Source organism: Rhinatrema bivittatum, chromosome 2 (assembly GCF_901001135.1).
Source record: "Rhinatrema bivittatum chromosome 2, aRhiBiv1.1, whole genome shotgun sequence".
Lineage (NCBI taxonomy): Eukaryota > Metazoa > Chordata > Amphibia > Gymnophiona > Rhinatrematidae > Rhinatrema > Rhinatrema bivittatum.
Window position 1 is genome coordinate 124,689,758 of NC_042616.1, and position 15,073 is coordinate 124,704,830.

The 15,073-nt window shown below is 40.1% G+C and overlaps 1 protein-coding gene across 1 annotated transcript in view; it reads right to left on the reverse strand.

The window, feature by feature from the left end:
- Nucleotides 1-13,102, reverse strand: part of LOC115083229 — a 509,967-nt gene extending 496,865 nt beyond the window's left edge. Inside the window, exons 1-2 of the mRNA XM_029587038.1 lie at nucleotides 13,001-13,102; nucleotides 3,942-4,013 (exon numbers count right to left, since the gene is read on the reverse strand). Coding sequence (XP_029442898.1) covers nucleotides 3,942-4,013; nucleotides 13,001-13,102 — 174 coding nt within the window. The remainder of the gene's footprint in view (nucleotides 1-3,941; nucleotides 4,014-13,000) is intronic.
- Nucleotides 13,103-15,073: the final 1,971 nt, after the last annotated feature.

Consider the following 15,073-nt stretch of genomic DNA (forward strand, 5'->3'; position numbering starts at 1 on the left):
TTGCACTCCTTCTTTACAATTGGTCGTTTTGGAATTCCAATTGCTGCAGGCAAGACCAAGGGCCCTACCACTACTTTGATATTTTTAGGGATTGAATTGGATTCCGTTGCGATGGTATCTCAAATACCTGCTGAGAAGGTACAACAATTGTGTTTACTCGTCTCAGAGAAGCTGCGAGCTAAGAAACTCACGCTGTGGCAGATGCAGGCACTGGTGGGCAGCTTAAATTTCACTTGTCAGGTGATTCCTATTGGCAGAATGTTTTTGTGACACTTATCTGTGGCAATGGTAGGTGTGAAGAAGCGTCATTATCGCATTCGGGTTACACATCGTATTCGAGAGGATCTTAGAGTGTGGAATAAGTTCTTGGAAGGTTTTAATGGTGTATCGGTGTGGCAAGCGGAATTGCTCTCAAATCATGAATTAGAGTTATTGTCAGATGCGGTGGGGGGGGGGGGGGGGGGGCATCGGTTCTGGGCTTTATTGCAAAGGTGCTTGGTGTGCAGCCCAGTGGCTGGACTCCTGTGTAGCAGCAGGGGTCACAAAAAACATAACATTTTTAGAGTTGTTCCCGATTGTGGTCACCTTGGTAATTTGGGGCGAGCAGCTGCATAATAGAAAGGTATTATTTAGGTGTGATAATGTGGGAGTGGTTTAGGTAATCAATAATTTGTTAGCTAAATGTGTATTAATTGCTGACTTAAAGCAAGAATTTGTCTTGCGATATTTACAGTTGAATTCTTTAGTTTCTGCTAAACATGTTCCTGGTGTGGATAACAAAATAGCTGACTCGCTCTCTTGTTTTAAGTGGAAGCAATTTCGGAATCTGGCCGAATACAGATGAGGAGGGCGCGGTCATCACAGATTTTTTCTGGAGTTTCATAGACCCGAAGTTTGGCAGCTCTTGAAATCATCAGTGGCTCCCTCAACCTAGAAAGCTTATTTGGGCGGGTGTTACAAGGTGGTGCAATTCTTGATTGAGCACGGTTGGTCTTGGGGACCGGTTTCGGATGATCTATTCACTAGTTTCATCGTGTCCTCCAAGGAGGCAGGCTTATCCAAATCCTTGGTGGCCTCTCACATTGCGGGGTTGGCCTTCTTTTTTAAAGCTCATGGGTGTTGACAGGATGGTCGTGGTGATTGCCGTACAATACTGACAATAGCTAACCTATTACCCATGACATGCTGGTGGATTTGTGGGAATGCCTGCAGACGATATGTTTTTCTCCATTCGAATTATGTCTGTTCAGGGCAGCCTTTGAGTTGGCTTTTTTCGGGGCATTTCGAGTGAGCGAGTTGGTGGATCGCTCTGGAACCTGTATGGAACATAACGGATTACGTGTGGAAAACGTTCGCCTGGAAGGAGATAGGTTATGCCTTAAAATTCATCGGTCTAAGACTGACCAGTCTGGAAGGGGTGTGTGGCTGGTCGTGGCCAGTGTCCCAGGTCTGGTTACCTGTCCGGTGGCCAACACACAAGCTTATTTAAGGGTGCAGCCAGAAGGGGGTACCCCTTTTTTGATTCATGCCTGCTGATCTTCCCTTACTTAATATCAATTCTCAATGGTTTTGCAATAGGCATTAGCGGTGCTCGGCTTGGGAGGGGGGCATTATGGGACCCACTCTTTTCGGACTGGGCGGCGACTTCCGCGGCCGATTCAGGCTTGTCTAGTGGCGTTATTCGACGCATCAGCCGTTGGAAGTCAGGAGCGTTTGCCATGTACTTGAGACCTAGCAAAATGTTAAGTTGTTTGGATGTTTGCTGCGTTAATCTCTTTGTCTTCCAGATTCATGGCCTCATGAAAGATGGGTGTGACTTATCGGTCAATCTTACATCATTTGGGCGCAGCGAAGGGCCAAAGAGAGACCATACGGCCTGCACCTGAGTCTGGATCGACATGAGGTCAGGGTGCGATGGCTCGGGATCCAGGGCATGAGGTGCAACCAACTACTCCTGCTGATTCGGTCCTCGTTCTCCAGGTGGCAGTATCCTGAAGTTCTGGTCATACATCTGGGAGGCAGCGATTTGAGTGATTGGTCTTCCAGCGAACTGCTGGACGCAGTAAAAAAGGATTTGGCTGTGCTATTGCGGTGGCTGCCAGATAATACTGTTTTATGGTCTGATATCATTCTAAGGCCTATCTGTTTGGATAACAGAAGATGGGACCGGAGTAGAATTAAATTAAACAAGCAAATTGGGGCATGGTTGTGGCGGTATGGGGAGTTTCAGGTTGCTCATGTGTGGTCATGGGATGTCTGTCCGGGCCTTTAGACAGGGACAGCGTTCACCTTTCAGATGTGTGCAAGGATTTGTTCCTGAACTCGATAAAGGAAGCCTTGGAGTGTGCATTGCAGAATGAGTAGGCCACAGCTTGATTGTGGGGGGTGAGCGGGCTGTGTGGAGGCGTCCTCACAGCCCTCTCCCTGTGGCGGAGAACAAGAGCCATGACTTATTTGGTGCCGGGGTTTAGAACAAGGAACTGCTAGGTGGCGGGTCTCCTTGTCTCTGGCTTATGTCATGTGACTGAGGTCAGCCACATGGCAGGGACCCCTTGCTGGGGGCTGTGGTGGGGGTCCCGGTTAGCGGTAGGACGCCGCTGGATATTGCAGGTCTGGTGGTCTGCGGAGGACTAATTGTGCTGGGGTGTGGAAGATGGGTCCTAGGGTGGGTAAACAATAGTTCTTGATAAATTGGCACTGGTGTTTGTTGTTGGATGTTATTGGATGTTATTAATAAAGCTTGTTCAAGCTCCAATATGATTGATGAGTGTTATTTATTAATATTATAAGCCTGTGAAGAGCCAGGGGGAGGGGACATTAGTCCTGGCTGCACATATTATTTGAACCCAGCTACACTAACTGCATTAACCACATCCTCTGGCAACAAATTCCAGAGCTTAATCGTGCGTTGAGTGAAAAAGAATTTTCTCCGATTAGTCTTAAATGTGCTAATTGCTAACTTCATGGAATGCCCCCTGGTCCTTCTATTATCCGAAAGTCTAAATAACCGATTCACATCTTCTCGTTCAAGACCTCTCATGATCTTAAAGACCTCTATCATATCCCCCCTCAGCCATCTCTTCTCCAAGCTGAACAGCCCTAACCTCTTCAGCCTTTCCTCATAGGGGAGATGTTCCATTCCCTCCATGAGGCAACATTTTTCAGAATAAAACCACTGCAATAAAGACCTTATGATCAAGATGCTAAAAGGGAACTTCAGAACAATCCAGGACATTTAAAGTTTAAATTATGAATATAAGAGGACTTAAAAGAGAATGGGATTTTAAACTCACTAACAAACATAACTCGGTGACCTTCTGATTGCTGTAACACAATTCCCCACCCCTAACATTCCTTCTCCCGACCATTTTAATATAATAATATATGTTTCACTTTTACTTTCTAGCAATGTCATCTTTGCTCATCTACTTGTTGTATTTGGTCATAAGGAAGGGGGAGACTACCTCAAAAATTGATCAGAAAAGTTAATCCAATAAAATAAGTATTACCTTACAGTGGGAGGATAACGTTCAAATCCATACGGGTTACTGAAAATGCACTTGTAAGTGAATGAGATGAGATTTCTCCTAATATTTTATATAATGCAAAATAAGAATGGCGTCGTTTATAAAATACTTTGCTTTAAAAGTACACGCATGTGTTTCACAGCATGTCCAGGAATGCCCCTGTACCGCCCCTGTTTTGTGCACACAAAGCCAGAAACTAGCATATATTTTTGAGGTTTATATAAAAGCATGTATGCAAATACAGGCTACTTACATATGAAGATACTTATTTTCCATGTATAGCCCCTTTGAATATTTACTCAAATATTTTTTATTGAACTTTATATCCATGCACTTACAACACAACACAGCAATGACATTACTTTAATATTAAAAGTATGAGACCATGTTTTAGATAGAAATCAATATACATACCATTTCAGCTTGTGTAAGAGTCCGGATTGGTCGTCCATACTGATCAATTTCCCCTCTTGCTGCTGCCTGCATCTGAAATGCAAGAATAAGGTGGAAATGCATAATTAGGACAATTAGAAAGCTCTAAGCCTTTCAATAAACAGAGAAAATACGAAAAGGCTTGTTGCCTTTAATAATCTCTTGAATTTAGCAAATAATGAGATCTATTTATTAATCCAGGACGCATGTTAACATGCACTGTTTACCACTGCTTCCATTAATTGTGATGGGGATATTCATTAATAACTCATGTGAATTTGCATCATGGATCCTCAAATAGACGCCACTATATTTTAATTTATTACAGTCCTAAATGAAATGAAGATAATTTATTTCATCAAAGAACACTAGATAATTTCTCCTACTGGTCAGTTTATTCAGTTGAGATCAGCACAAGTAAATAAAAGAGGCAATTTTCAAACAGCTGCCTTTCTATTAATTATGCGGTTAATATGTACATGTAGACCCTGAAACTGATTTTCAAAGGAAAGCTACAAGTAAACCTGATTCCTGCACCTATTTCTGTAGACCAAATTTTACTGTAACTCCATATCTCCTCTTAATCCAACTAGAGGTACATGTATTGTGGACTTGAATTGTCACAGGAGAAGGCATAAATGATCCTTTTGATTTTATGCAACATTGTATATTACGCATCCTTTGTGCTGTTTTTTGAGTCTTGTACATTTCAGTTAATAGGTGCTATGGTAGAAAGGATTAACTAGAATTAATAAGTTATTTTGAAGATATACTTAACATTTCTTGCACATCTATACAAATACCTAAAATACAAAAAAGTGTGTTGTTTCTGATCTATGATTGAAAAGGAACTTTAATCAGGTCTTTTGACATTTTGGCTCAATTTCTGGGTTTTTTCCTCCAGATTAAAAAAACATTAAAAAAAATATTCTTTTCAGTGTTCACTACTCCTGGGTTTTCTTTTTATATAAAAAGCCATTCATTGCAGTTGCCTGAACTAAGGGAACTACCAAACATTCCTCTTCCAAAAATAAGACTAAATCCGACCATACCTTCAACGTGTTCAACCCAGTTTATAAAAGGAAGCTTGACCAATCCCAGCAACTTGGCCAGGGAAAAATTTTAGGGATGGTCTTAGAAAATTCAAAATTCTTTCCCCATAGCTGGTCAAGGACAGAACTATTAATAAGGGAGTAAAGTAACCCTTACCTCTATATTATTCAATTCAGAAAATTTGGGGGAATGCTACACTGGTGAAACAGTCCACAAGTTAAAGACAAGAGTAAATATAAACAGACACAAAATATAACGTCACAAAAAAGAGCAAAGCAACACATAAGAACATAAGAAATTGCTATGCTGGGTCAGACCAAGGGTCCATCAAGCCCAGCATCCTGTTTCCAACAGAGGTCAAACCAGGCCACAAGAACCTGGCAATTATCCAAACAATAAGAAGATCCCATGCTACTGATGCAGTTAATAGCAGTGGCTATTACCTAAGTAAACTTGATTAATAGCAGTTAATGGACTTCTCCTCCAAGAACTTATCCAAACCTTTTTTGAACCCAGCTACAGTAACTGCAGCTGGAGAGACATTTACCTTTGGAAATTACCTGGCTAAACCGATACTCTTACCATCTGTGAGCAAGGAAAATTTCTTCCTGAACGGGATTTGCCGCTGCGCCTGACGTCAGCGGGAAGGGCCGGAAGTGCCCTTTTAAGATCGGCACTCCTGAGGTGCATTGCAGTCGCCAGCGCGCCACCAAAGTCAAGCGTGCCTAAGGGGCGCGCGGCTTTGCCCAGCTTAGCCCGTGTTTGCCCGGTTTACCTGGTTTGCCTAAATTTATTCCCGGGAATCTCTGGGAAAAAGGATAAGAGAGCGACACAGAAGTATCATCAAACTAAGAGTTGTACTTTGTTTTTTTTCCTGATATTCGTATTTCCTGATCATGCCGACCAAAAGGAAAGGGAAAATAAGGGTTTTCCCCTCCAAGCCTAATGCAACTCGAAATTGATTGCTTTTTTAACTCAGCTGGAAACACAGAGAACTAGTGACTCCGTTGGAAGTTCACGAGAAGGAGACCATGAAGCTTCCCAAGACGAAGCATCCCTGAGCCCAGAACAACGTCCACCTCCTGCTCAGCGTGGCCACGCAGGGTGGGTGCTGTCTCCGGAGCAGTATCAGAGGGAAGGAGTTCCTTAGAGGCTGGAGAAAGACGAGATAGGGAAACATCTGAGAAAGAGAGAGCCAGGAACCCATAGCTTCTGGGCAATTAGAAGATCTGCAGCACGATATAACATGGCCGGAGACAGTCACTCTAGAGGCGATCTGCGAAGTGATTAATGGTCTGAGCTTAACCATAAACAGACTTGAGAAAAAAATAGATTTTGTTTCTTCTAATTTTCTTTTCTTTTTTTTTTTAATTCTTTATTTATCATCATTTTCCAATTTTAACAAACAATTAGTTTACTTAAACTTTAATCCACACTTACATGTCCATATCCAAGAAAAGACAATAGTAAACCTCATAATCTGCTTATAGTGTATAAAGAAGGAAGTAAAGGGTCAATTACGGTAATAAAAAATGGGAACACTATGCATAGTTACAACAACTGAAAAAGTAACATTTAGAAAGAGAATACCAACAACCTATTCCATTATCACCTGTTATAGTTAGGTTAACTGATTCCTACTTTGTTGTTGTCCAGATATTTTCTCATGTCCCTGGGTTCATAAAAAATATATCTGTTTCCTTTGTGTCTCATTAGGCATTTGCAAGGATACCTAATATGTACTTGGGCACCCATATCTCTGGCTTCTTTAGCTAATCCCACAAACACTTTCCTTCAGGTCTGAGTATCTTTTACTATGTCAGGATAAATCCATAATTTTTGATCATAATATAATTTGTTACGGCTCTTTAGGAAAATCCTAAGAACTAAGCCTCTGTCAACAGGATACTTAAAAGAGACTAGTAGGTTCCCTCTGTGTTCTATGTTTTCTTCAGTTGGTGCTTCTATATATGCGGTTAAATCTGTTTCCAAGTTCAGATTTAACACACCAGTTTTTAACTCCTGCCCACTTTTAGTTGTTGGAACATAATAGACCTTTAATATCTCTGGTAACTTATCACCTGGTATCAATAATATATCTTTAAGATATTTTTTGAACTGTTCCTTTGGCGAGATCATCTTAACACTAGGAAAATTGAGGACTCTTAGATTTAAGTATCTTAATTTATTTTCCATGTTTTCTAGTCTCCTTTTTATAATATTCTCTGACTGTATCATAGTTGAATGTACTTCTTGCACTAATACTATTTTATTTGTTACTTCTTTAATTTGTTGTTTCTTCTAATTTTCAAGAAAAAATTCAGAGTATTCAACAACAGAATAATGAAATATCCAATAGAGTTGGAGGGACCGAGAGTAATATCAGGTCTTTCCAGAAGCTTAATGATGGTTAAAGATCAGATTGTTAATTTACGTTGTCTTGAAATGATTGAAAACAATATAAGACATCTAAGTATTAGAATTTTAAATTTCCCTAAAGTTGTGGGTGAAATTCCTTTTATTTCTTTAAAGAGATTTCTAATAGAAATATTGGGATTTTCTGAACAATATATTCTTGTTATTTTCTAACAAAAAGAGCTTCGGCTCCCACAGTTACTATTCCCGCAAACTTAACAAGTTTTCTGGAGAGTTCAAGCTTAGATGTCAAAGATCGAAATACCCTAATAGTGTCATTTATTACTACACAAGATATAAATAAACATATGAAAAGGTATTTGCAAAGATTTCCCAAATCATTTCATGCACAATCAATTAAGATATATCCTGATCTTGCTTCAGTTACTCGGGTAAAAAAAAGGGAATTTTTGTCCTTAAGACAACAGTTTATCTTTTTGGGATTTTCTTTCTTATTACGGTACCCTTGTCAGTGTGAAATTAAGAATACTGAAGATACACTGTATTTTTTTCAAATAGAACAACTGCATCAGTTTTTGGAGGCTCGGTTACCCAGTACTTCCTCCCCTGTGCCCATTAATGGGTAGGGTTTAAGCAAGTATGAATATCAGCTGATATTCTATGTTAATGTTAATTACCTTTGTTATTTTTCTTGTGATTATCTCCTAAAATAATTTTTCTATCCTCTCTGCCCATATATTTTTACCAATACTATTTGTTTCTTTCTGTAAGATACAAATTTAAAAATTGTTCAAAATGAATGTAAAATATTTTTCTTCATTATTAATTTCTATAGTGGGAAAAAATGTAAATTTCAAGTGAATAGATCAAACTATATTGTGAGAATCATTTGTCAAATATTTATAATTTAAAAAATTATAAATAAAGACAAGAGTAAATATAAACAGACACAAAATAACACATCACAAAAAAGAGCAAAGCAATACATAAGAACATAAGAAATTGCCATGCTGGGTCAGACCAGCATCCTGTTTCAAACAGAGGCCAAACCAGCATCCTGTTTCAAACAGAGGCCAAACCAGGCCACAAAACCTGGCAAGTACCCAAACACCAAGAAGATTCATAGAAACATAGAAATGACGGCAGAAGAAGACCAAATGGCCCATCTAGTCTGCCCAGCAAGCTTTCACACTTATTTTTCTCATACTTATCTGTTACTCTGACCGCTGGGTTCAGGGCCGTTATTGGTAACTTTATGGTTCTAATTTACTTCCACCCCTGCCACTGATGTAGAGAGCAGTGCTGGATCTGCATCAAAGTGAAGTATCAAGTTTAATTGGTTAGGAGTAGTAACCGCGCAATACGCAAGCCACTCCCATGCTTATTTCTTTACCCAGCCTGTTTAATTCAGTCCTTGTTGGTTGTTGCCTGAATATAAATTCTCTTTTCTTCATTTCCCCCTGCGGTTAAAGCAATGAGCTGCGCTGGATATGTATTCAAATGAAGTATCAGGCTTAATTGATTTAGGGTAGTAACCGCCACAACAAGCAAGCAACTCCCATGCTTATTTGTTTAACCAGACTATGCAATTCAGTCCTTGTTAATTGTTGTATGAATGTAAATCCTCTTATCTTCATTCCCCCCTGCCATTGAAGTAGAGAGCTACGCTGGATATGCACTGAAAGTGAAGTATCAGGCTTATTTGGTTTGGGGTAGTAACCGCCCCAACAAGCAAGCTACTCTCCCACTTATTTGTGAATGGCAAGTCCTTTTTTCCATATTTCCTCTTGCCGTTGAAGTATAGAGCAATGTTGGAGTCGCATTAACCATGTATATGTTTGTAGATTAAGGGTATTAATCACCAGGTAGTATCTGTCATTCCCGCAAGCCACCCCCATGCCTCTTCACTTCATTCACATCCTCTAGACTTTATGGATCCACCGTGTTTATCCCACGCCCATTTGAAAAACTTCACAGTTTTAGTCTTTACCACTTCCTCCGGAAGGATGTTGCAGGCATCCACCACCCTCTGCATGAAGAAATACTTCCTGACATTGGTTCTGAGTCTTCCTCCCTGGAGTTTTAAATCGTGACCCTGGTTCTGCTGATTTTTTTCCAACGGAAAACGTTTGTCGTTGACTTTGGATCATTAAAACCTTTCAGGTATCTGAAAGTCTGTATCATATCACCTCTGTTTCTCCTTTCCTCTAGGGTATATATATTTAGATTCTTCAATCTCTCCTCATAAGTCATTCGATGAAGACCATCCACCTTTTTGGTCACCCTTCTCTGGACCGCATCCATCCTGTCTCTGTTCCTTCGGAGATACAGTCTCCAGATCTGAGCACAGTACTCTAGCTGAGGCCTCACCAGGGACCCGTACAAGGGGATAATCACTTCCCTTTTCTTACTCGATATTCCTCTCTCTATGCAGCATAGTATTCTTCTGGCTTTAGCTATTCCCTTATCACATTGTTTCGCCGACTTCACCCCAAGGTCTCTCTCCTGCTCCATGCATATCAGCCTTCACCCCCCATCAAATACATTTCTTTTGGATTTCCACACCCCATATGCATGACTCTGCACTTCTTGGCACTGAATCTCAGCTGCCATATCTTCGACCACTCTTCCAGCTTCCTTAAATCCCATCTCATTCTCCCCACTCCTTCCGGCGTGTCCACTCTGTTGCAGATCTTAGTATCATCAAAAAATAAACAAACCTTACCTTCTATCCCATCTGCGATGCCGCTCACATAGATATTGAACTGGACCGGTCCCAACACCAACCCTTGTGGCACTCCACTCATCACCGCTCTCTCTTCCGAGTAAGTTTCATTTACCATCACACATTGTCTTCTGTCCTTCAACCAATTTGCTATCAGGCCACCACCTTGGCACGCGCTCCCAAGCTTCTCATTTTATTCACAAGCCTCCTCTGCGGGACTGTATTAAAAGTTTTGCTAAAAGACAAGTAGATGACATTGAGGGATCTTCCTCGATCCAATTCCTTAGTCAACCAATCAAAAAAGTCGATCAGATTCGTCTGACAGGACCTTCCCTTGGTGAAACCATGTTGCCTTTGGTCCAGCAATTCTGCTGCTTGTAGATAGTTCACTATTCTTTCCTTCAACAGCGACTCCAATACTTTTCCCACCACTGAGGTGAGGCTAACCGGCCTGTAGTTTCCAGCCTCCTCTCTGCTCCCACTCTTGTGAAGAGGGACCACCACCACTCTTCTCCAATCACTCGGCACACTCCCGTTTCCAGGGATCTATTGAACATGTCATGCAGCAGAGCTGTTGGCACATCTCTGAGCTCCCTCAGTATCCTGGGATGAACCTCATTAGGCCCCATAGCTTTGTCTACTTTCAGTTTTCCTAGCTCTTCCCATACATTCTCTTCTAGGGATGTGAATCGTTTTTTGACGATTTAAAACAATCGTCAGATATATTTTAAATAGTCAAAAATCGTTAGAGCCGCGATACAATAGCAATTCCCCCGATTTATCGTCAAAAATCGTAAATCGGGGGAGGGCGGGAAAACCGGCACACCAAAACAACCCTAAAACTCACCCCGACCCCTTAAAACAAATCCCCCACCCTCCCAAACCCCCCCAAAATGTTTTAAATTAGCTGGAGTCCAGTGGGAGATCGCGCCGGGACGCCCCCATTGGACCCCAGGTAATTTAAAACATTTTGGAAGGGTTTGGGAGGGTGGAGGATTTGTTTTAAAGGGTCGGGGTGGGTTTTAGGGTTGTTTTGGTTTGCCGGTTTTCCCCCTCCCCCGATTTACGATTTTTTAACAAAAAAAAAACATGACGATCAGATTTCCCCCCCCCCACCAGCCAAAATCGATCGTTAAGACGATCGATCACACAATTCACATCCCTATTCTCTCCCGTAAACGGAGTTTCATCCATTCTACTCCCCTCCATTTTCTTGTTAACTAGCGATAGTCCTTCCCCCAATGTCTTCTTTGCTGAACACCGAATTGAAGTATTCATTTAATATTTCTGCCATTTGTTCATTGGTTTCGACCCATTGGTCCTTTTCACCTTTCAATTTCACTGTACCACTTTGGACTTTTCTCCTTTCACTGATGAATCTGAAAAATGTTTTGTCACCTCGCTTTACCTCTTTGGCAATCCTTTCTTTCACTAGACTTTTGGCTTCCTTGATTTCTTTCTTAGTCTCCTCAGTTTTACCATATATTCTTCCTGTTGATCTTCCCTTTGGGATTTTTTATATTTCTTAAATGCCCTTCTTTTATCTTTAATTTTATCAGCCACCTCCTTTGTAAACCAGATAGGTTTCATTCTTTTTTTGCTTTTCTTTACTTTTCTAAAATATTTATTAGTCGCTTCAGTAATTGCTCCTTTTAGTTTGGCCCACTGTTGTTCCACATCTCTTGTTTTCCCATGCTACTGATGCAATTACTAGCAGTGGCTATTACCTAAGTAAGCTTGATTAATAGCAGTTAATGGACTTCTCCTCCAAGAACTTATCCAAACCTTTTTTGAACCCAGCTACACTAACTGCATTAACCACATCCTCTGGCAACAAATTCCAGAGCTTATTCGTGCGTTGAGTGAAAAAGAATTTTCTCCGATTAGTCTTAAATGTGCTAATTGCTAACTTCATGGAATGCCCCCTGGTCCTTCTATTATCTGAAAGTCTATATAACCGATTCACATCTTCTCATTCAAGACCTCTCATGATCTTAAAGACCTCTATCATATCCCCCCTCAGCCGTCTCTTCTCCAAGCTGAACAGCCCTAACCTCTTCAGCCTTTCCTCATAGAGGAGATGTTCCATTCCCTCCATGAGGCAACATTTTTCAGAATAAAACCACTGCAATAAAGACCTTATGATCAAGATGCTAAAAGGGAACTTCAGAACAATCCAGGACATTTAAAGTTTAAATGATGAATATAAGAGGACTTAAAAGAGAATGGGATTTTAAACTCACTAACAAACATAACTTGGTGACCTTCTGATTGCTGTAACACAATTCCCCACCCCTAACATCCCTTCTCCCGACCATTTTAATATAATAATATATGTTTCACTTTTACTTTCTAGCAATGTCATCTTTGCTCATCTACTTGTTGTATTTGGCCATTAGGAAGGGAGACTACCTGAAAACTGATCAGAAAAGTTAATCCAATAAAATAATTATTACCTTACAGTGGGAGGATAACGTTCAAATCCATACGGGTTACTGAAAATGCACTTGTAAGTGAATGAGATGAGATTTCTCCTAATATTTTATATAATGCAAAATAAGAATGGCGTCGTTTATAAAATACTTTGCTTTAAAAGTACACGCATGTGTTTCACAGCATGTCCAGGAATGCCCCTGTACCGCCCCTGTTTTGTGCACACAAAGCCAGAAACTAGCATATATTTTTGAGGTTTATATAAAAGCATGTATGCAAATACAGGCTACTTACATATGAAGATACTTATTTTCCATGTATAGCCCCTTTGAATATTTACTCAAATATTTTTATTGAACTTTATATCCATGCACTTACAACACAACACAGCAATGACACTACTTTCATATTAAAAGTATGAGACCATGTTTTAGATAGAAATCAATATACATACCATTTCAGCTTGTGTAAGAGTCCGGATTGGTCGTCCATACTGATCAATTTCCCCTCTTGCTGCTGCCTGCATCTGAAATGCAAGAATAAGGTGGAAATGCATAATTAGGACAATTAGAAAGCTCTAAGCCTTTCAATGAACAGAGAAAATACGAAAAGGCTTGTTGCCTTTAATAATCTCTTGAATTTAGCAAATAATGAGATCTATTTATTAATCCAGGACGCATGTTAACATGCACTGTTTACCACTGCTTCCATTAATTGTGATGGGGATATTCATTAATAACTCATGTGAATTTGCATCATGGATCCTCAAATAGACGCCACTATATTTTAATTTATTACAGTCCTAAATGAAATGAAGATAATTTATTTCATCAAAGAACACTAGATAATTTCTCCTACTGGTCAGTTTATTCAGTTGAGATCAGCACAAGTAAATAAAAGAGGCAATTTTCAAACAGCTGCCTTTCTATTAATTATGCGGTTAATATGTACATGTAGACCCTGAAACTGATTTTCAAAGGAAAGCTACAAGTAAACCTGATTCCTGCACCTATTTCTGTAGACCAAATTTTACTGTAACTCCATATCTCCTCTTAATCCAACTAGAGGTACATGTATTGTGGACTTGAATTGTCACAGGAGAAGGCATAAATGATCATTTTGATTTTATGCAACATTGTATATTACGCATCCTTTGTGCTGTTTTTGAGTCTTGTACATTTCAGTTAATAGGTGCTATGGTAGAAAGGATTAACTAGAATTAATAAGTTATTTTGAAGATATACTTAACATTTCTTGCACATCTATACAAATACCTAAAATACAAAAAAGTGTGTTGTTTCTGATCTATGATTGAAAAGGAACTTTAATCAGGTCTTTTGACATTTTGGCTCAATTTCTGGGTTTTTTCCTCCAGATTAAAAAAACATTAAAAAAAATATTCTTTTCAGTGTTCACTACTCCTGGGTTTTCTTTTTATATAAAAAGCCATTCATTGCAGTTGCCTGAACTAAGGGAACTACCAAACATTCCTCTTCAAAAAATAAGACTAAATCCGACCATACCTTCAACGTGTTCAACCCAGTTTATAAAAGGAAGCTTGACCAATCCCAGCAACTTGGCCAGGGAAAAATTTTAGGGATGGTCTTAGAAAATTCAAAATTCTTCCCCATAGCTGGTCAAGGACAGAACTATTAATAAGGGAGTGAAGTAACCCTTACCTCTATATTATTCAATTCAGAAAATTTGGGGGAATGCTACACTGGTGAAACAGTCCACAAGTTAAAGACAAGAGTAAATATAAACAGACACAAAATATAACGTCACAAAAAAGAGCAAAGCAACACATAAGAACATAAGAAATTGCTATGCTGGGTCAGACCAAGGGTCCATCAAGCCCAGCATCCTGTTTCCAACAGAGGTCAAACCAGGCCACAAGAACCTGGCAATTATCCAAACAATAAGAAGATCCCATGCTACTGATGCAGTTAATAGCAGTGGCTATTACCTAAGTAAACTTGATTAATAGCAGTTAATGGACTTCTCCTCCAAGAACTTATCCAAACCTTTTTTGAACCCAGCTACAGTAACTGCAGCTGGAGAGACATTTACCTTTGGAAATTACCTGGCTAAACTGATACTCTTACCATCTGTGAGCAAGGAAAATTTCTTCCTGAACGGGATTTGCCGCTGCGCCTGACGTCAGCGGGAAGGGCCGAAGTGCCCTTTTAAGATCGGCACTCCTGAGGTGCATTGCAGTCGCCAGCGCGCCACCAAAGTCAAGCGTGCCTAAGGGGCGCGCGGCTTTGCCCAGCTTAGCCCGGGTTTGCCCGGTTTACCTGGTTTGCCTAAATTTATTCCCGGAATCTCTGGGAAAAAGGATAAGAGAGCGACACAGAAGTATCATCAAACTAAGAGTTGTACTTTGTTTTTTTTCCTGATATTCGTATTTCCTGATCATGCCGACCAAAAGGAAAGGGAAAATAAGGGTTTTCCCCTCCAAGCCTAATGCAACTCGAAATTGATTGCTTTTTTAACTCAGCTGGAAATACAGAGAACTAGTGACTCC